Source organism: Hemiscyllium ocellatum, chromosome 37, assembly GCF_020745735.1.
Source record: "Hemiscyllium ocellatum isolate sHemOce1 chromosome 37, sHemOce1.pat.X.cur, whole genome shotgun sequence".
NCBI lineage: Eukaryota > Metazoa > Chordata > Chondrichthyes > Orectolobiformes > Hemiscylliidae > Hemiscyllium > Hemiscyllium ocellatum.
Window position 1 is genome coordinate 38,632,578 of NC_083437.1, and position 20,651 is coordinate 38,653,228.

General features: G+C 41.7%; 1 protein-coding gene across 4 annotated transcripts in view; it reads right to left on the reverse strand.

Moving 5' to 3' along the window:
• Positions 1-5,222: 5,222 nt before the first annotated feature.
• The window catches only part of eno1a (enolase 1a, (alpha)), an 80,867-nt gene continuing 65,438 nt past the window's right edge, over positions 5,223-20,651 (reverse strand). For all 4 annotated transcript variants that reach the window (XM_060852390.1, XM_060852391.1, XM_060852392.1 and 1 more), the window contains exons 10-12: positions 12,224-12,332; positions 10,838-10,896; positions 5,223-8,148 (exon numbers count right to left, since the gene is read on the reverse strand). In XM_060852390.1, the coding sequence (XP_060708373.1) occupies positions 8,079-8,148; positions 10,838-10,896; positions 12,224-12,332 (238 nt within the window). In that variant the 3' untranslated portion in view covers positions 5,223-8,078. The remainder of the gene's footprint in view (positions 8,149-10,837; positions 10,897-12,223; positions 12,333-20,651) is intronic.

Consider the following 20,651-nt stretch of genomic DNA (forward strand, 5'->3'; position numbering starts at 1 on the left):
CTGGACAAAGCACCACACACCAACCTAGGCACCACAAGAGGTAATGGCAGAACATGAAGACTGCAGTGGTTCAAGAGGGCAATGCACTACCACCTTCTCAGGGGCAGGCATTAAATGCTGGCCCAGCCAGCGACATTCATGTTCCACAAGTGGATTTAAAAAAAAGACACAATCAAATCTTGTACTTTTATAAGTGGCCACCACCACAAAGGCATCCAATTGGGTCGACCATGTCACCTCTGCTGGTCAAAGGAAGGAGCTTCAGCTCCACATTTATTAAGTCTACATTTAAACCCTTGCAGTTCATACTAACAACTCTTTTCCATCATTCAGCAGAAACTACAGAGTGTATGGTTGCTGACTCGCCTGGATTGGTGAAGACTGGGCAGGAATTAGAAGGAGCAAGTTTAAGCTTATGAAGAAATACAGCAAAGCAGGTCAGTTCACAATGATCTTTATTGTAAAATATCAACAAACTAAGTCAGTCAGTCAGTAACTGTGATTAGTATTACAGCACCAATTAGGCAGTTTTGGAATGGGTGGAATCCAACATTTCGGTATTTAGCAAACAGAAACTTCTTGTTTAAAAGTATTTTCTGGATATCTAAGCCTGGCCTTCATTTCAGTAAACACAGGAAGTGTCAGTCAAAGATTTATTATTCCACTTTGAGAAGTGAACAAAACAAGTGACTTGGAGCTGTATGCAGGCTCAGTCGGTCATTCTATGCTTTGACATGTTTTGAGACTGACACGTTATGGGTCACTCAGTTAAAGCGATTGCTTAGAAGAGTAAAAACAGCAGAACTCTGCATCATTTCCCTTTGCCAAACTCCTGTGTGGCTCAGAAATCAGAATGTCAAATTAGGTACCCTCTGACGGATGAAGGAGGAGAATTTACACAAACAACTTATAGTTTTGTCGCTGAGCTGCATTTGCACCATTTTAAGCAACATTTGAATTTGAAAATTCTCATTCTTGTTTTCAACTCCCTCTGTGGCCTTTCCTGTGCCTCTCTATGTCATCTCCACCGGCCCCACTACCCTGGAGACATCTGCTGTCCTCCTTTTAGCATCAACTTTAATAGCTGTCTCATTGGTGACCAGCCTATGGCTGCCCCCAAACTTTGGAATTCATTCCTTAAACTTTGTCTACTCTTAAGATTATGTTCCTTTCAGACTTAATATTGCCACTTATATCTCGATGACAAAATTTGCAACACCCCCATGAAGTGACTCATGTATTTATTACATTAAAAGGTCCTCTGTAAATACATAGTGTTACAGAACATCTTAAAGAAGGGATGTTTCTCAAGGTATTATTGAGGTGTGAAGAAAATGGTTCTGACCCAAACAGTATTAAACAGGATAGCTAAAACCATCAGAGGAGTGGGTGGCATGGTATCTCAGTGGTTAGCAATGCTGTCTCACAGCACCAGGGACCTGGGTTTGATTCCACCCTTGGGTGATGGTTTGCACATTCCCCCATGCCCCCCAGTCGCTTGGCTTTCCTCCTGCAGTCACCATGATGTGCAGGTTAGGTGGGTTGCGAATCGTAAATGCAGGATTACAGGGGCGCAGAGGTGGGTTTGGGTGGGATACTGTTGGAGGGTTGGTGTGGTCTCAATGGGCCAAATGGCCTATCTCTAGACAGTGGGGATTCCAGTTAGTTTTGAGAAGCAACATAAAGGGTGCAGAAATATGTTTTTTCAGGAGGGAATTCTAAAGAACAAGGTCAAGGCAAGTGAAATGGGAGGGGGGGGGGGTGGAAGTAAGGGAGTGGGAAACAAAAAAGAGAAACAACTGCAGTAGAGGAAGAGCTCCACATTAAATCCCCAAGACCTGATCAAGTGTTTCACAGAACTTCATGGGAAGCTAAGGAAGAGATTGCTGGGCCTTTTAGGTGATACTTTTATCATTGATAGCCAGGGGTAAGGTAGCGGAAGAGTGGAGGTTGGCTAATGTGGTGCCATCATTAAAGAAAGGTGGTAAGAAAAAGCCGGGGAACTATAAACTGTTGAGACAGACATCAGCGGTGGGCAAGATGTTGGAGGCAATTCTGAAGTACAGGACTTACATGTATTTGGAAAGGTAAGGACTGATTAGGGGTAGTCAACATGGCTTTGAGAAATTGAGAAATTGTGTCTCACTAACTTGATTGAGTTTTTTTGAAGATATGACAAAGAAGATTGAAGGAAGCAGAGCAGTAAATGTTGTCTATATGAACTTCAAGGAGTTCAACAAAGTTCTGCATGACAGACTGGTTAGCAAAGTTAGATCACATGGGATCTGGGGGGAGCTAGCTAATTGGATGCAAAGTTGGCTTGAAGGTAGGAGACAGAGGGTGGTCGTAGTGGATTGTTTTTCAGACTGGAGGCCCATGACCAATGGTGCTGTAAGATTGGTGCTGGGTCCACTGCTTTTTGACATTTATATAAATGATTTGGATGTGACTATAGGATCTATGGTTAGTAAGTTTGCAGATGACACCAAAATTGGTGGTTAAGTGGACAGTGAAGAACGTTATCTCAGAGTACAACAAGACCTTCATCAGATGGGCCAAGGGGCCGAGGAGAGGCAGATGGAGTTTAATTTAGGTAAATGTCTGGTGCTGCATTTTGGAAAGGCAAATCAAGGCAGGACTTATAACTTAATGGTAGGGGCCTGGAAAGTGTTCCTGAACAAAGAGACCTAGGGGTGCCAGTGCACAGTTCCTTGAAAATGGAGTCATAGATAGACATTGTGGTGAAGAAGGTATTTAGCATACTTGCTATAGAAGTTGGGAGGTTGTGTTGTGGCTGTACAGGACATTGGTGAGGCCACTTCTTAAATATTGTGTTCAATTCTGGTCCACCCACCACAGGAAAGATGTTGTTTAACTTTTGAAAGAGTTCAAAAAAGATTGACAAGCACGTTGCCAGGCTTGGAGGGTTTGAGCTATAGGGAGAGACTGAATAGGCTCAGGCTTCTTTCCCTGGACTGTCAGAGACTAAGGGGTAATCTTAAAGAGGTTTATAAACTCATGAGGGGCATGGATATGATGAATAGCCAAGATGTTTCTCCCAGGGTAGGGGAGTCCAAACCTAGAGGGCATAGGTTTAAGGTGAGAAAGAAAAGATTTAGAAGGGACCTGAAGTGCACAGAGGGTGGTACATACATAAAAATACTGCAAGGGGAAATGAGGGAGGCAGATTTAATTGTAACCTTTAAATTGCATCTGAATATGAAGGGTTTAGAGGGATACAGGCTAAATGCTGACAAATAGGACTAACTTTATTTAGGATATCTAGTTGGCGTGAACAAGTTGGACTAAAAGGCCTGTTCCTGTATTGCTCTGTATCTGTATGACTATCACTTTGACTCATTGCAAGTTAATCACAATTAGCTGGGATAGCTTCAGGAATTAAGATGGGGCTCAGTACCCTTGATTGGAAGCAGAAGAAATCCATCTAATAGTCAGCCTGCGATGCCAGCATAGGAATATATCTGAGAAAAAGACTGGAGTATAGGCTGGGATACCGCTGTGCTGAAAATGTGTTGCTGGAAAAGCGCAGCAGGTCAGGAGATGCTCCTTGGATGCTGCCTAACCTGCTGCGCTTTTCCAGCAACACATTTTCAGCTCTGATGTCCAGCATCCGCAGTCCTCACTTTCCCCAGGGATACTGCTGTGGTTGACTATCTACTTTACATGCACGCTGAGTGTCCTTCTTGACAACTTATTAAAATACCATAGGATAATATAAAGAACCATTAACTCCACAAAGATAAATGAATGGTTTGTTCTGAAATATACCAAAAGCTGAGAGTTGGTTGGTTCACCTATGAGAGTCCTATTAAGACAAACCTTTTCAGTTGTGACGGATTACAGATTCAACATTTATTTTAATAAGGAAACTGATCTCTGTTTTAAAGGGAAAACATTTGTGATGATATAAAGGAGTGATTGGGATTAATCGGGACATTTGCCGAGAGTGGGTAAAGGCATGAGCAGTCAAATGGCCTCTTTACAAGCTCATGTAATTGGCAGTAAGATTTAATTGCTTCCTTCATAAGAAAAAACTGAATTTGTTTTTGCTCATCCTTTGCAGATTAAGCCCATGACAACTTTGTAATTGATAATGGACTTTTAAAATTCAGAACTATATTAACCTGCCAAGCTGCAAGTTTAAACAGGAGTCTCCATAAACACTCAAGGTTCTAACACAACTGATTCACTTGAAAAATGAGTTTCAATGAACTCCAACTTATACATTCATCCAAGTCAACGTGAACATCATTACTCATAGAAACCAATTGCCAGTAAAAAGGTTGAAAGGATTGCCCACAGCTCCTCAATGTTGAACTATTTCTTATAATACCTCTGGCACTCTTCCAGTTTAATGCCATTTGATTCATCTAACTTGTTAAGTGTTGTCGGATAATGTATGACTTATCTTTTTCCAAGTGCTCATTGTAATATTGGATTAAAATGAACCATTTAACATAATAATTAAGAATCACAAGTTGACTTGTTTTACTGTTTTCAAAATGTTGTAATATTGGTATCAGCCACTGGAGGGAACTCACTACCTAATGCTTTCACAGTTTAAAATCACACAACACCAGGTTATAGTCCAACAGGTTTAATTGAAAGCACACTAGCTTTCGAAGCGACACTCCTTCATCAGGTGATTGTGAAGGGCTCGATCGTAACACAGAATTTACTGCAAATTTTTGCTATGTGATGTAACTGAAATTATACATTGAAAAATTGATTGTCTGTTAAGCCCTTCATCTGTTATGAAAGAAGTGAAACTATCACTGTATTCTGTGTAAATCACAAAACCTTTTTTTAAAAGGTTGCATTCTCGGGTTAGCTGTTAACAATGGTGATAGATCGCCAATAAGTTGAAGGTGTTAGGTGCTGAAGGTGTTAATTCAACATATTGTCTAGCTATCATCATTGTTAACAGCTAACCCAAGAATGCAACTTTTTAAAAAAGGGTTTTGTGATTTACACATGAAAGAAGTGAAACTATCACTGTATTCTAACAGATGAAAGGCATAACAGACAATCAATTTTTCAATGTATAATTTCAGTTACATCATACTGCAAAGTTTTGCTATAAATTCTGTGTTACGATCGAGCCCTCCACAATCACCTGATAAAGGAGCGTCGCTCCGAAAGCTAGTGTGCTTCCAATTAAACCTGTTGGACTATAACCTGGTGTTGTGAGATTTTTAACTTTGTACACCCCAGTCCAACACTGGCAACTCCAAATCATAATGCTTTCACAGTTGGCATAAATGCTTGGTAAAGGGTATCCTTCAAGACTGGGAGTCTTCGATTTACAAATGCTTGCATATGAATACAATCTCATTTTAAAGATCTGACGTACGAACATTTCCTGTACTAATGAATGGCTCCTTTGTATTGTTCTGCATTGTGTTCTGACTTGTGAACAAATCAACTTGTTAATAGACTTGAAAATGGAATCTGTTCACAACCTGGGGACTATCCTGTTCCTGTGTGTTAGCATTCACTTAAAGTTTCAAATACCAGGTACATTTGCTGTCACTATATAACTTCAGGCCATTGTAGATAGGGAGGAAATAGCGATGGCTCTTTGGTCTCATTACCCAGCGAAGGACATAATGACTCATGGATGGAGCACAGCAAGGTCCACCAGTTTGCTTCCTGGGTTGAGAGGACTCTCATAGGTGGAGAAATTGAGTAGAATAGGCCAAAGTTCAACACATGTTACTTTGGTAAGAAGAGGAACATGGAGTTACTTAATGCATGGAACATGAGAGTCTAGGTGGAGTTGAGGACCAGCGGGATCTCAGCTTAAAAATATTCCAAATCACCATAAATCACACCACAAATTAGCAAAGTCATTAAAGAACAGTAAATACAGTCTGTCCTGCTATAATGCGTGTTTCCTCAGTGCAAATTTGCTATAACGCAATTGAAGAATTCGGACCGTTATTTTTGAACACAAACTTTCCTTACTCTGTATTGGCTATACCATGATTGCGGTCCCATTAAGTTAAATGATGCGGCTATTGCGTGATTTTCTCATAGCGTGAGACTGCACAAGAACAGAATTATTGTGTAATATATCAGCACTGACTGTATTTTATTTCCACTGGGATAGAACTGAAATGTAGGGAGGTTATACTAAACCACTATCAAACTTCAGTTTGTCCACATGAGGGCCCAGGACTGATCTTTGTGCTCTGAGGAAGGGTCATTCGATCTGAAACGTTAACTCGGATTTCTCTCCACAGATGCTGAGAGGCCTGCTGAGCCTTTCCAACAATTTCTATTTTTGTTTCTGATCCCTGTGTCACTCCACTAGTTACATTTTTCCAATCTGAAAAAGACCCATTAATCATGACTCTATGTTCTGTGTTAACCAATCCTCAGTTGTGAGGTGATGCATTTTGCATTTAAGAGCATGGACAGATGATGTAAAGTAAGTTGTACAATACTTTAGAGGCTGCAGGAGCAGAGGGACCTCTGTTTATATCTGCACAGGTCAGTGAAGATGACCGGACAATAAACTCCTGGATGCAGAATACTTTATTAACAGGGACCTAAAATACTGGGAGAAAGTGAGGACTGCAGATGCAGGAGTACTAGAGTTGAAAAATGTGGTGCTGGAAAAACACAGCAGGCCAGGTCAGCATCTGAGGAGCAGGAGATGTGACGTTCGGGACTCCTGAAGAAGGGTTTATGCCCGAAACGTCGATTCTGCTGTTCCTCGGATGCTGCCTGGCCTAAAGCACAAGGGCAAGGAGTTTATACTGAACTTATACAGGACACTTATTAGACCTTAGATGGAGTACAGTTCTGGGCATGCTTTGGACAGAGTGCAGAAAGAAAATGGTTCTGGGCTAAGAACCTTTAGTTACAAGGACAGATTGGGACTGTTCTCCTTGATGAGGTGACAACTTAGAGGATATCTGATAGAAGTTTTCAAAATCTTGAAAGGATTGGATAGAGGAGATCAGGAAAAACAGTTCCTGCCTGTAAAAAGATTGAGTGGTGCCAAGTTAAAGTAATTTGTAAATGTAATTGAGGAAAGAAAACTCTCACAGAATGAATGGTTCAGGTCTGGGATGCACTGCCTGCATGTGTGGCGAAGCAGAACCCATTGAGACATTCAAGAGGGAATTTGATGAGTATTTCAATAGAAACTGTGTGTGTGTGTGTGTGTGTGTGTGTGTGTGTGTAGGGGGGGGATGGTTATATGGGGAAAGGCAGGAGAATGGTACTAAATCATACTGCTCGCCAGAGGGAGGCAGGTGCAGACATGATATACAGAGTAGCCTTTGTGCCTTTAATACTCTGCATTAAAACCCTGACCAGCAACCTGGTGGGTATCCCTGACACACCCGAATGTTGCCACTGTTAAAATGACCCAGAGCTGGGATGGCACCACGAAACTGGCAATCTGGCTGCTGGGGTACTTTTCAGCCTCCATGTACTTCAGATCCCAGGTTTCTGGTATCTTGCCCAAAATTTAGACAGTCTGTGGTGGCACCTACTCTGAAGGACATGGGAGCCAAGCCTGGCTGATGTGAAGGCCAACAAGCTGGATGTCCAGGTCATCACGGAGCAAGTGGGGACAAAATTTGAGATCAGCTGCTTAAACCCGGACTGTTGACCAAACCAAGTGCAATCCTTGTGCTGTATCAGACCCTTCTTCCCAAGTGGGCCAACTACAATGGAGATGATGATGAGTGCAATCTCAATTCGAAAAGCCTTCTGAGAATGTATTCACAGAGATTCTTAACCTAACAAGTGCAACATCACAAAAGCAGGAACATTTAAATTCATTAATATTCAACATCTAGAGTGCCTTTTGTGTTAAGCATAGCAAATGCACATGATGGTTTAAGCCTTGCATTTATTTTGTCTCTTCTAGAGAAAGGAACACATCAAAAAACTTGACACATTTCCCTTTCCTCTACTAGAACAGTAATTCTGCAACAGTGACAGTACAAAAACAAACGTCAATTCTGCTGGTACAGGAGGAACAAAGTGAAAGCTGCTCTAAACACTGGTTATTGTTGACAGAAAACATGCTGCCCGCTTTATTTGGCAAGAGGGTTCTGGAAACTTCTGCCAGCAAAGCAAGCCATCTGCCCAAGCTCCTCTTCAATTCTGTTGAAAGAAGTTTTAGTGACAAGTGAACATTTTACTAAAGGTGCTATCATCTACCAGCATTACAGTCTTCATACTGCAGCACAATTGCAAAGGGCTCAGAATTAAAGACAAGGAGCAATGAAAGCAATTCTGAATAAATCCTATTCATTCACTACTGTTTGATGAACTGGCAGCTGCCAAAACTATCCAGCAAGGAGTCACAAGCAATAGCTTAAGGGTAACCTAATTTCTAATTATACATTTGCCAACTGAAGGTCACTGAAACACTTGTACCATATATGTTAATGATTAACACAAGAATGTACAATTAGGAATGCAGATTAGTAGGTCAAACAAGAAATTTAAATTCCCAAATCGTAGAATGGGATTGCACAAAAAGAAGGCACTTGTTCCGTTAGAGTCTAACCCACTCTCGTTCCTCTGTATCCCTGCAATTTTATTCTCTTTCTCAATATCCCTGTGAACGTTTACTTCTTCAAATATTTATCCAATTCCCTTTCTGTAAACTGTTAGTGAACTGGTTTCCATCAGGCTCTCAGGAAGTGTTCTTCAAATCCTAACCAGCCCTCACACAAACAATTTTTCCCCTTTGTGTCACGACTGGGTATTTTGCCAATTACCACAAATCTTTGTCCTCTGATTATCAGCCAGTGGAAATAGAGCAAATATAAAAATACTGTCTAAAACCTACATGATTTTAAATATGTCCATCAAATATTCTCCTTACGCTTTCTCTGCTCTGAACAAGAGCCATGCCCCAGTGGACAAGATTTTTTGACACACACTAAAATCAGCAATATTTTCAGATATGGCTTCATTGGTGACCACGTGCTGTCTGGTAGCTTTCCCATTTTTACATGTTCAACTATAGTCACTTGGCTTTATCTTGTCCAAACCAGACAGTTACACGTGCAAAGAAGAACAGGATGGACCAGCAAAGCCTTTACAAAACAGATCATCGTCTGTAAGGGAAAGGAAACCTGTCTGGTTTTTCCCGTTCCCATCCTTAGGGTAAACAGAGTGTAATTGTTGAAACTTTACAACTCACTTACTAGAGACCAGTTAATTCATAGAAAAGCTAGAGAGTGTGGAAGCAGGCCATTGGGTCCACAACTATCCTCCAAAAGGACATCTACCTAGACTCACCCTACATTTTCCATGGCTAACCCACCTAGCCGGCACTTCTTTGAACTATGGAAGGAAACCCACACAGAGTCACCTAAGGCTGGAATTGAACCCAGGTATCTGGCACTATGAGGCAGCAGTGCTAACCACTGTGCCACCCACTCAGCTAAGTTGAGACTAGTTGAACCCAATGATCTCAGTAACTTGGTTCAATTGACAAATAATCTGACTGAACACATCAGTTTGGCAAGACATGTTTATGACCTGAACAGGAAATCATGCTAGCTCCAGTGCTCAGTTGTCTCCTTTGGATTAGATGTTAAACCAGGATCACAGCTCCCTGTTCAATTGGAAATTAAAGAGGAGCATGACTTTTTTTCTGGGGTTCTGGTCAACTTCCCTTACAAAAGGCTGGCACGAACACAATGAACTGAATGGCATTCTCCTGTGCAGTAACCATTCTACAATTCAATTGCAAATGAAATCAGTGATAAAGAGACAGATTATCAATCACCCATACATGCCCTGTTTACACATTTTCACCCAAACCATTGTTACTCTTGATAAATTTTAGTTGTCTTTAAATTTAAGATCCTTAAAGCTTTAAGGTTGGACTTCAGCAACTCTGCAAACTTTCTAGTGAAAGACATTGATAGCTTTGAGTCAAAAAAGTCACTTTTCCAGCTTCACTCCAACTTCCCGCCAGCCCCCTTTAAATATCAGTATTCTTTCACTCTTGCTAAAGTCTGGAAACATGTCATCAAGTATCTCAGGCAGGCTCACAGGGGCTGACCTGACCTCCCAGTCAATGCCCATTTTAATTCCCCTTCCCACTCCCTTTCTGATATGATCATCCCTGGCCTCCTCCACTGCCACAGTGAATCAGACTGCAAACCGGAGGAACACCACCTCCTCATCCCCCTGGGTAGCCTACAGCCCGGAGGACTCAACACTGAGTTCTTCAATTTCAAATAGCCTCCCTCCCAGAAATAAATCTCCGAACTTTTTTAAAGTCAATCTGTAAATTCCAAAAGTTCTGGGATTTACATATTCATGAACCAAAACCTGCATTCTAAAAGATGGAAGACTGAACAATTCAGGTTTGTTCAATATATCACTGTATGACAGTATAACCTTTTGCTATAAATTCTGTGTCTTATGATCTTATTCTCCACAATCACCTGATGAAGAAGCAGCGCTCCAAAAGCTAGTGCTTCCAAATGAACCTGTTGTGTGATTTTTAACTTTATCTAAATGGTGTGAAGGTGAAGCTAAATGAGCATATTGCAAAAAACTAGCCAATTTTATTTTTTCCCGTTGGATTGATTTATGTCCTGCCTAATTATCCTTTCCCCAAGCTGGGTGGATGAGCCTAAAGCTGCTTAAATAACAAATCAAGAAATGTGTAAATGGGTGGCAATGTACTGTCACCTACTCGCTGCCCACAACATTAAAACAAAAGCCAATCTCAAAAACCAGCCCCATACAATCTTGGATATCATGCGTTAGACTGATCTCATGATCTTGACAAATCATACGTGTAAATTTTGAAACTCTTTACCTCATTAACTGATTGTATTTAGCCAGGCGTTCTGACCTGCAAGGAGCTCCAGTCTTGATCTGAGAAGACATCAAAAATTCAATATATTTCAATTCAACTTGAGTGACTTTCACCACATTTTCAATTTTCCCAGTGATGAAACAAAAAACCTAAGGTAATCTTAAATTCCCAACTTTTTTAAAGTTAATCAACAGACCCAAGTGAAAGCTTGATAACTTTGTCAAATGGCAGTCGAAGGGAACGTCTTATTGATTGTATTTTGGATTTGTCCTGGACAAAAGCACTGCTCTTCAATTCTGCTATCACCATAAGAAACAGGAACAGGCCTCAAGCCTGCTCTACCATCCAACAAGATCATGGCAGATCAGACATTCCTCATGTCTATTTTCCTGCCCTTTACCCTTAACCCTTGATTTTCCTACTGATCAAGAATCAATCTATTTACCTATCTATCTTAGTCTTAAATATCCACAAGGACTCTGCCCCATGACTCTTTGTAGTTAGGAGTTCTAAAGACACACAGCCCTCTGAGATAAGACATTTCTCTTCATCTCAGTCTTAAATCGGCACCCCAGTATTCTGAAGGCAAAAGTGAGGACTGCAGATGCTGGAGACTGTGGTGCTGGAAAAGCACAGCAGGTCAGGAATCCTGATAAAGGGCTTTTGCCTGAAACGTCGATTCTCCTGCTCCTCTGATGCTGCCTGACCTGCTGTGCTTTTCCAGCACCACACCCTTGACCCCTTTATTTTGAGACTATGCCCTCTGGTCCTCAACTTTGCCATGAGGAGAAACATCCTCTCAGCACTTAAGAATCCAGTGTATTATAGTGAGATCACGTCTCATTCTTCTAAACTCCAGTGAGTAGAGTCCCAACCTGTTTAACCTTTGGCTCATAAGACAATCCATCCATTCCAGGGAACTATCCGAGTGGACCCTCTCAAAACTGCCTCCAATGAAGTAATATCTTTCCTTAAAGAAGGGGAACAAACTGCTCGCAGTGCTCTAGGTGTGTTCTCACCAGCACCTTGTACAGTTGCAGGAAGACTTCCCTCCTCTTACACTCCAACCCCCTTGAAATAAGGGTCAACATTCCCTGAGCCCTTGCCGATTCCCTGCTGCACCTGTGTGCTAGCTTTCTGTGTTTTATGCACCAGACTCCCTGCACCCCAAGTCCTTTTGTGTTGTAGTTTTTCTCTGTTTAAGTAATATTCTGTTACTTTGTTCTCCCTTCCAAAATGAGCAATTTCACATTTTCTCATAACCTTTATCCCACTTACCTAACCGATGAATATGTCTTTGTAAACTGCTTGTCTCCGTCTCGCAACCTGCCTCTCCACCTCCTGCACAGCTAAATCTTCAATGACTTGCTGATCCTTTGAGCTTACCTGTCCAGTGCAAAGCCCAACAACCAGGTCAGCAATGAAAGTATCTTCAGTCTCTCCAGAACGATGGCTCACCATTACACCCCATCCATTTGATTGGGCCAGCTTACATCTGGCAGTGAGAGAAAAATCAATCAGTGCAACCAATTAGAATATCGATGCACAAGGAATCCACTGTAAACATTTACTTCAGCAATTACTGTTAAAAAATGAAGGGAATGATAAAGGGAGAAGGTTGGCTAAAGTTCATCATACTGGTATTATCAACCCTGTATTCAAATCCCACTATGGCATGTTGTAAAATCAAATGAGATCATGGTAAATTGGTGACAAGATACCAGGATACAAATACATTAAACATGCTAGATTGTCAAAGTTCCAATCAATTCCACTATAAGACAGTAGTTCCATTCTCGTGCAATTCCGTGTTATAAGAAAAGTGCATAATAGCAGCACCATTTAAACAAATGGGGGCCGGAATCAGGATATAACCAATACATGTTTTAAAACTTCATGCTTTAAAAACAGTGTTCCCAATTCGTCAATCATATTAAAGAGAATTTGCATTAATGAAACATGCGTTAAGGCAGAACGACCTTGACAGGAGGGGGTCACGTCACTCCTCTGACCTTACTCTACATGAGGCCCTTCAATCACACTTGGATTTGTTCCATGCTTCATGAGTTACGTCCAGAAACAGCAGTGTGGCAGGATCTTAAAGTTCCTTGGTTTTGTTCCGATCAGTAGAAGTTCCATTGATTTCAGACTCAGCTGAATAGGCTGGGGCTATTTTCCATGCAGCATCACAGGCTGAGTGGTGACCTTACCGAGGTTTATAAAATTATGGGGGACATGAATAGGGTGAACAATTAAAGTGTTTTCCCCAGAGTAGGGGAGTCCAAAATTATAGAGCATAGGTTAAAGATGAAAGGACCTAAGGAGGAACTTTTTCACACAGAGGGTGGAGCGTGTATGGAATGATTTGCCACAGGAAGTGCTAGAGGCTGATATAATTATGACATTTAAAAGACATCTAGATGGGTATATGAATAGGAAGGGTTCAGAGGCATATGGGCCAAGTCCTGGCAAATGGGACTAGATTAATTTAGGATATCTCATCAGCATGGACGAGTTGGACCGAATGGTCTGTTTCTGTGCTGTACATCTCTAGGAGTCTATGACTATACAATTGTTTTAAGTTTTCTGCAGGGACCGTTTCCTCTGGGACACCCTGGTCCACTCTTCCTTCACTCCCAACAATCCCCCACAGCCCCACAGCACCTTTCCCTGCAACCTGACCAATTACCTCCTCCCTCCTTAGTATTCAAAGGCCCAACTACCTTCCAGGTGAAGCAGCACTTTATCTGATCTTCACAGGCTTTTGCCCAAAATGTCGATTTTCCTGCCCCTCGGATGCTGCCTGACCTGCTGTGCTTTTCCAGCACTACACTCTTGACTCAGATGTACAGCACAGAAGCAGACCCTTTGGTCCAACACGTCTATGCCAACCTGATATCCCAACCTAATCTAGTCCCACTTGCCAGCACCCGGCCCATATCCCTCCAAACCTTTCCTATTCATATACCCATCCAAATGCCTTTTAAATGTTACAATTGTATAAAGTAGTAAAACATTTAAGTAACTTGAATGCAATTTAAGCTAGTATTTATTCAATATGTTTGTAATTTAGTTTTAGTTAAGTAGATAGGTTTGATTTGATAGAATAGTGTGCTGTTTAGTAACAATGGTGCTATGTTATGGCCTTGTTCTTTGTACCATTTTTTTTCTGTTTTTATGGGTTTTTTTTCTTTTTAATAAATGTTTTATAAAAGATTTAAAAAAGCTTTACAATAAAAATATTTATATTATAAAAAGTTGCAATTGTATCACCCTCCACCATTTCCTCTGGCAGCACTTATCTCTGGACTCAGTACCAAGTTTAATGATTTTAGAGCCTGAACTCCCCCATGTCCTAGCCCCTACCACACACTTGGCCTTGTTATCACATAGTTTGCCATTGCACACTGTTAGCCACTAACAGTCTCCATTAACAGCCATTCACCCTCCCATTAGATCATTATCAACTCCTTTATCTGTCCAACTATTCTTCTCTCTTTTTGGGCTCCATCCCAACCTATTGTTTTCTCGTTATCCATTCCCCCATCTTATCTCCTGCACATGAACCAACATTTTCCTAACTACCATCAGTTCTGAGGAAGGGTCACCGGACCCAAAATATGAACTTTGATTTCTCTTAACAGATGCGAGTCAGACCTGCTAAGCTTTTCCAGCAACGCCTGTTGTTTTGGTTCTGATTTACAACATCTGCAGTCCTTTTGGTTTTTATTTTGTATTTCAAGCTTTGTTTCCAAAGCTATCCACTAGTGTTGCTTGAAGTGTAACCTTACAATCAAGTCCTGTGGTCAAGCCCAGAGAGCCCATTTTGTAAAATCCTTTTCCCAACTAAATGTTTAAGAGCATTTTGCTTTTAGATTTTACTTTCTTTCCTTGCCTCGCCTGGTCCTGGATCACACTGCAGTATTTACTGAGTGTCTGCATGATCACAGAACCAGTAGTAGTCTTATCAATGGCTAGATGGAGTCTGTAGCGAGTTTCCACTTACTTTCCTTCCAGGGTTACCAATTGTACTCAGAAGGTGGCTCCCAGTTTGTTTATTTTCTTCCCGCACCTTAAAGGCACTGAGACTGCTCCCATATGTCAACAAGGTTAAAAATCACAACACCAGGTTACAGTCCAACAGGTTTATTTGGAAGCACTAGCTTTTGGAGCACTGCTCCTCCATGAGTTGGTTGTGGAGTACACAACTGTAAGAGTCAGAATTTATGGCAAAAGTTTGCCGTGTGATGTAACTGAAATTATACGTTGAAAAATACCTTGATTATTTGTTAAGTCTCTCATCTGTTAGAATAACCATGATAGTTTCACTTCTTTCATATGTAAATCACAAAACCTTTTTTAAAAGTTACATTCTCAGGTTAACTGTAATAATTGGTGTCAGCCCAGATAAGATGTCAAGATGGCACATTTAGGTGGTACGGTGGCTGAATGTTAGCACTGCTGCCTCACAGCACCAGGGTCCCAGGTTCGATTCCAGCCTCGGGTGATTGTCTGTGTGAAGTTTGCACATTCTCCCTGTGTCTGCGTGGGTTCCCTCCCACAGTCCAAAGATGTGCACGTCAGGTGAATTGGCCATGCTAAATTGCCCATAGTGATAGGTGCATTAGTCAGAGGGAAGTGGGTCTGGAGGGGTTACTCTTTGGAAGGTCGGTGTGGACTGGTTGGGCCGAAGGGCCTGATTCCACACTGTAGGGAATCTAATCTATCATTGGTTGTAAGATAATTTGAAACATCCTAAGATCACGAAAGGCAAAAAAAACCCCAGTGTTTAAAAAAAAGTGGGTGGCACGGTGGCACAGTGGTTAGCACTGCTGCCTCACAGCGGCAGAGACCTGGGTTCAATTCCAGCCTCAGGCAACTGTCTGTGTGGAGTTTGCACATTCTCCCTGTGTCTGCTTGGGTTTCCTCCGGGTGCTCCGGTTTCCTCCCACAGTCCAAAAGTGTGCAGGCTAAGTGAATTGGCCATGCTAAATTGCCCACAGTGTTAGGTGAAGGGGTAAATGTAGGGGAATGGGTCTGGGTGGGTTGCTCTTCGAAAGGTCGGTGTGGACTTATTGTGCTGAACGGCCCGTTTCCACACTGTAAGTAATCTAATCTAAGATATTGAAGGTGTTAGCCCCCTGTGTTCTGTTGTCTGTGTCATAATGTTTAGACTGATTCTAATCTAAAAAGTGAGTTAACAGAGTTTTAAATGGATTCATGCAGTTTTTGACCAAGGGTTGAGATGATTCAGTACAAACCCAATGATAAGTATTACCACTAGGTGGCACCTTTAGCCACCTGGCCATCAGTAACTGCCTGTACAGCAAACAGGTTAGAAAGCTGATCCTATTAAGACCAACATACGTCAACTGCACCTACTGCTACTCAGGGTTGCCTGGACTCAGTTAAATAGCATTGCAAGTATGAAGCAGACAGGAGTTCCGACAGTCTATTTAATACTCAACATCTGATACATCTGGCTCATGCTTGGAGTTTATTTCTAGCCTTGGGCTGCAATAGATATGTAGCAGAACCAGACTGTGCATAGCTTATGATATGGAGATGCCGGTGTTGGTCTGGGGTGTACAAAGTTAAAAGAATCACACATCACCAGTTTATAGTCCAACAGGCTTAACTGGAAGTACTAGCTTTCGGACAGCCACCTGATGAAGGAGCAGTGCTCTGAAAGCTAGTGCTTCCAAATAAACCTGTTGGACTATAACCTGGTTTTGTGTGATTTTTAACTTTGTGCATAGCTTAAATTGCAATGTACCCAGAGATACTGTGGTGGCAAGAAACTGAAGATAAGTTAGCTTTCATTCAAATGGTTAGATTGCTTTGAGTCAAATATAAAGAAATGCTCCAATCCTAGATTTGCAAGTTCCAAGCAGTGAAAGATTAGGACTGATAAACTCAAGGCTGGTCAAGAGCTGGGTGCCTTTTATTTTTACTCAAACTTCTTTTGATTGAGCTCAGTGAAACAGATGGCCAACACACGGTAAATTCTTGTTAATGGCACTTAGGTAAAGTCGCCATAATCTTACCAGACCATAGGCTGCTCTCTTGTTAGAGAGAGACAATTGGTGGTGGTTTAACCAGAGAGTCACCATGCCTTGGGTGAGGGAAGAGGTTGAGAAGGAGAGTTCTTCATGGTAACCTCAGCTGCTGCAGGAATTGAATCCATGCTGTTGGCATCACTCTACATCACAAGAAGTTCATCCAACCAACTGAAGTATCCAAAGTTAATCATAATTTAGAATTATTTAGTAAAGACATAGAGCCCACAAAGCAAGTTTGTCAGATTTCTTTCTACAAACTCCCTGATCTTGGATTATTAAACAGTTTACCTCAAACTAGCTCAATTGGCTTGTGAACTGAAGCTATATTGCAAATCTAAAAGGCTTAACAAGAAAAAAAACCTCTAAAATGAAAGGAAAATCAAAGGGAAAAAATGATAGAAGGCCACAGCAGATCCAATTAAATACTTGGCAAAGACAACATGTCCATTAATATCTCAGGTGGATATCTGTTACAGGAGTCTGTCCAATATGGCTTCTATCCAAGACCAAAACTTGTCTGCCCATTTTTGTTGCCTGATACTGATAACTTAGCTTTGTCCTTCCAGTAACTGCAATTCAAGACACTTTCCAAAAGGTATCTTGTGTGCAAAAACTACAAATTGGCAAGTGAACTCCTAAAGAAAATAGAGCAGTTGAATCTTTGCTAAACAATTCAGCGAAGTGATATATCACCTGGGTGCTTTGTGAAGACTTGGTCTCCACATTTAAAAGGTTTACTTGCATCGTTGTGGTGCAGGCTGGCTCACTAAACTACAGGCTGAGCAAATTAGGTTGACAATCGCTGGCTGTTAAACGACTGAGAGGCGAGCTCACTGAAACACTCAAGATTCTGGAGGGGCTCAAAAGGGCAGAAGCTATCAGAGTGCTTCTGCTGGTAGGGGAATCTAATTGCAGAGATCCAGTCTCAGGAGGCGACTGCTCATTGAGGACTGAGATGAGGTGAAGTTACTTCACTCAGAGGGTCATATATCTTTGGAATTCTCTGCTTCAAGAGGATTGTGAAGTCTCCCTCCTTGGAAACATTCAAGACTGAGACATCAAGAGTTTTGGTCTCAGGGAATCAATTCATCGGACATGGGGATTGCTGGTTGGGCCAGCATTTATGATGATCCCTATTGCCCTTGAACTGCATGGCTTGCTAGGCCATTCCAGAGGGCAATCAAGAGTCAACTACTTTGCAATAGATCTCGAGTCATATGTAAGCCAGACCAGGTAAGGATGGCAGATTTCCTTCCATATAAGAAATTATGTAAGATAATCAGAGGGTTAAAATAAGGTAGACAGCTAAAGCTTTTTTTCTCTCGGATGGCTATGGCTAGCACAAGGGGACGTTGCTTTAAACTGAGGGATGACAGATATAGGACAGATGTCAGAGGTAGTTTCTTTACTCAGAGTAGGAAGGGCATGGGATGCACTGCCTGCAACAGTAGTAGACTTGCCAACTTTAAGGGTATTTAAATGGTTATTGGATAAACATATGGATGAAAATGGAATAGCGTAGGATAGATAGGCTTCAGATTAGTTCCATAGGTCGGCGCAACATCGAGGGCCGAAGGACCTGTACTGCACTGTAATGTTCTATATTCTCTAGTGAAGCAGATTTTTTAAAAAAAATCAATGTCGTCATCATTCGGCTAAGTTTGAATTCCAGATTTTTACTGAATTCAAATTTCACCATCTGCCATGGTGGCATTCAAACTCATTTCCCCAGAACATTTATTAGCCTGGAACGCGAGAATACTATGTCTCAAATTCCTCTTAAATATGGGGTCAGCTGGGAAAATGTCATTGAGGTTCAAGATTGGTCATAACCAAAATTTTTTAAAAGAATGAGGGGAGATCAAATTGAGGTATCCAAGGTGATAAAATGTATGGATAAAGTAGACGTGGAGCGTTGCTTCCTCTTGTGGGGTATTCCAAGTCTTAGGCTAAGGGGAAGCAGCTTTAAAACAGAGTTGAGGAGAAACTACTTCTCCCAAAGGGTTGTGAATCTGTGGAATTCGTTATCCCAAAGTGCGGTGGATGCTGGGACAGTGAGTAAATTTAAGGAGGAGTTCGACTGATTTTTTTATTGGTAATGGATTGAAGGGTTATGGGGAGAAGGCAGGAAAATGGGGGTGAGGAGCAGCCAGGATCGAATGGCGGAACAGACCCGACGGGCCGAATGGCCTAATCAGGTCGAATGGCTCCTACATCTTATGAACTTATATTCTAATCATGAATTTGGTTTGGTGGGCTAAATGACCTAGGCAAAATTGAGGACTGCAGATGCTGGAGATTAGAGTCTAGATTAGAATGGTGCTGGAAAAGCACAGCAGGTCAGGCAGCATCTGAGGAGCAGAAGAATTGACGTTTTGGGCAAAAACCCTTCATCATTCGGCTTTTGTCCGAAACGTCGATTTTCCTGTCCCTCGGATGCTGCCTGGCCTGCTGTGCTTTTCCAGCACCACTCTAATCTAGGCCAAATGACCTACTCATGCTCTTATTTCTTATGTTATTTTGCCAGTGATACAATTTCATATTAGGACAGGCGAGGTACAAGTAACAGGAGAGTTTCCACAAAAGCTACTCTGATACCTTTCAGTTAAAAATAATACAACAATTCTAGATTCATTACAATGTATGTTACCCGAAGCCTCTCCTTACACAATCAAATTGGTGCATTCTGACATTTTAACATGAAAAGAATTTCACAAAAAAGTTTACTTTCTGAAACAAGGGCAGGCTTCCCCAAAACTTTGCAAATGGTGAACAGTCAGCAACTACCTGAAACAATGCTTTAAATATTGTTCAGTCGTCCTGCAGTCATGAATGATGTAAGATGCAAAATTTTGCAGTTTTTATTCACAAAACCAAAAATCTCAAATGATCTTATTCCTCTGACTTGACTATTGCAATTCTCCCCTGATAAGCTGTTCATTCTGCAGGTTTTGAACAGTGACTGAGCTAGCCCCTGCACATTCAGGACTCCTGTCCTTGCAGAACCATAATGGCTCCTGGCACCCTATATCCTCCTAAATATTCTGTGCGTTTAAATCCCTTTGTGACACTGCCTCTTCTTCTCAACTCCCCAAGGTCTTGGACTGCTTCAGAATTTTCCATTTCTCAGATACTGGCATCTGTTCTTCCGGCCTCCCCGCACTGTGACAGTAGTAGCCATCCCTTCAGTCATTTCGATCATGTACTCTGGAACATTCTCTCTGTAGACTCTGTGCCCTTCCACTCAAATCTGAGCCCAGTTTTGATCACCTTTTCTCTGCTAGCTGGGTGTTTCTGCACAACTGGGAAGCTTTTGCTACATTGAATAAGATAGATAGGCAATAAGCCATTGACCATAGAGAGGCCTCTCTATTAGAGGGAGTGAAACAATTACAGAACAGTACAGCACAGGAACAGGTCCTTTGGCCCACCATGTCTATGCCAATCACGATGTGATTCTAAAATAATCCTATTTGCTTACACAGTCCGTAAGCTTCTGATCCCTGCTCCTTCATTTGTCTGTCTAAATGCCCCTTTTAAACTTTGCTGGTGTATCTACTTCAACCACTTCCCAGGCAGCATCGGGAGGTGGAGAAATCGACGTTACGGGGAGGGTTATACTCAGAATATCGGCTTCTTCACCTCCTGATGCTGCCTGACTTGCTGTGTTCTTCTAGCAAGTCTGCTTTGAATTCCAGTATCTGCAGTAATTTTTTTGTCTCTACCACCTCTCCTGGCAGGTTGTTCCAGGC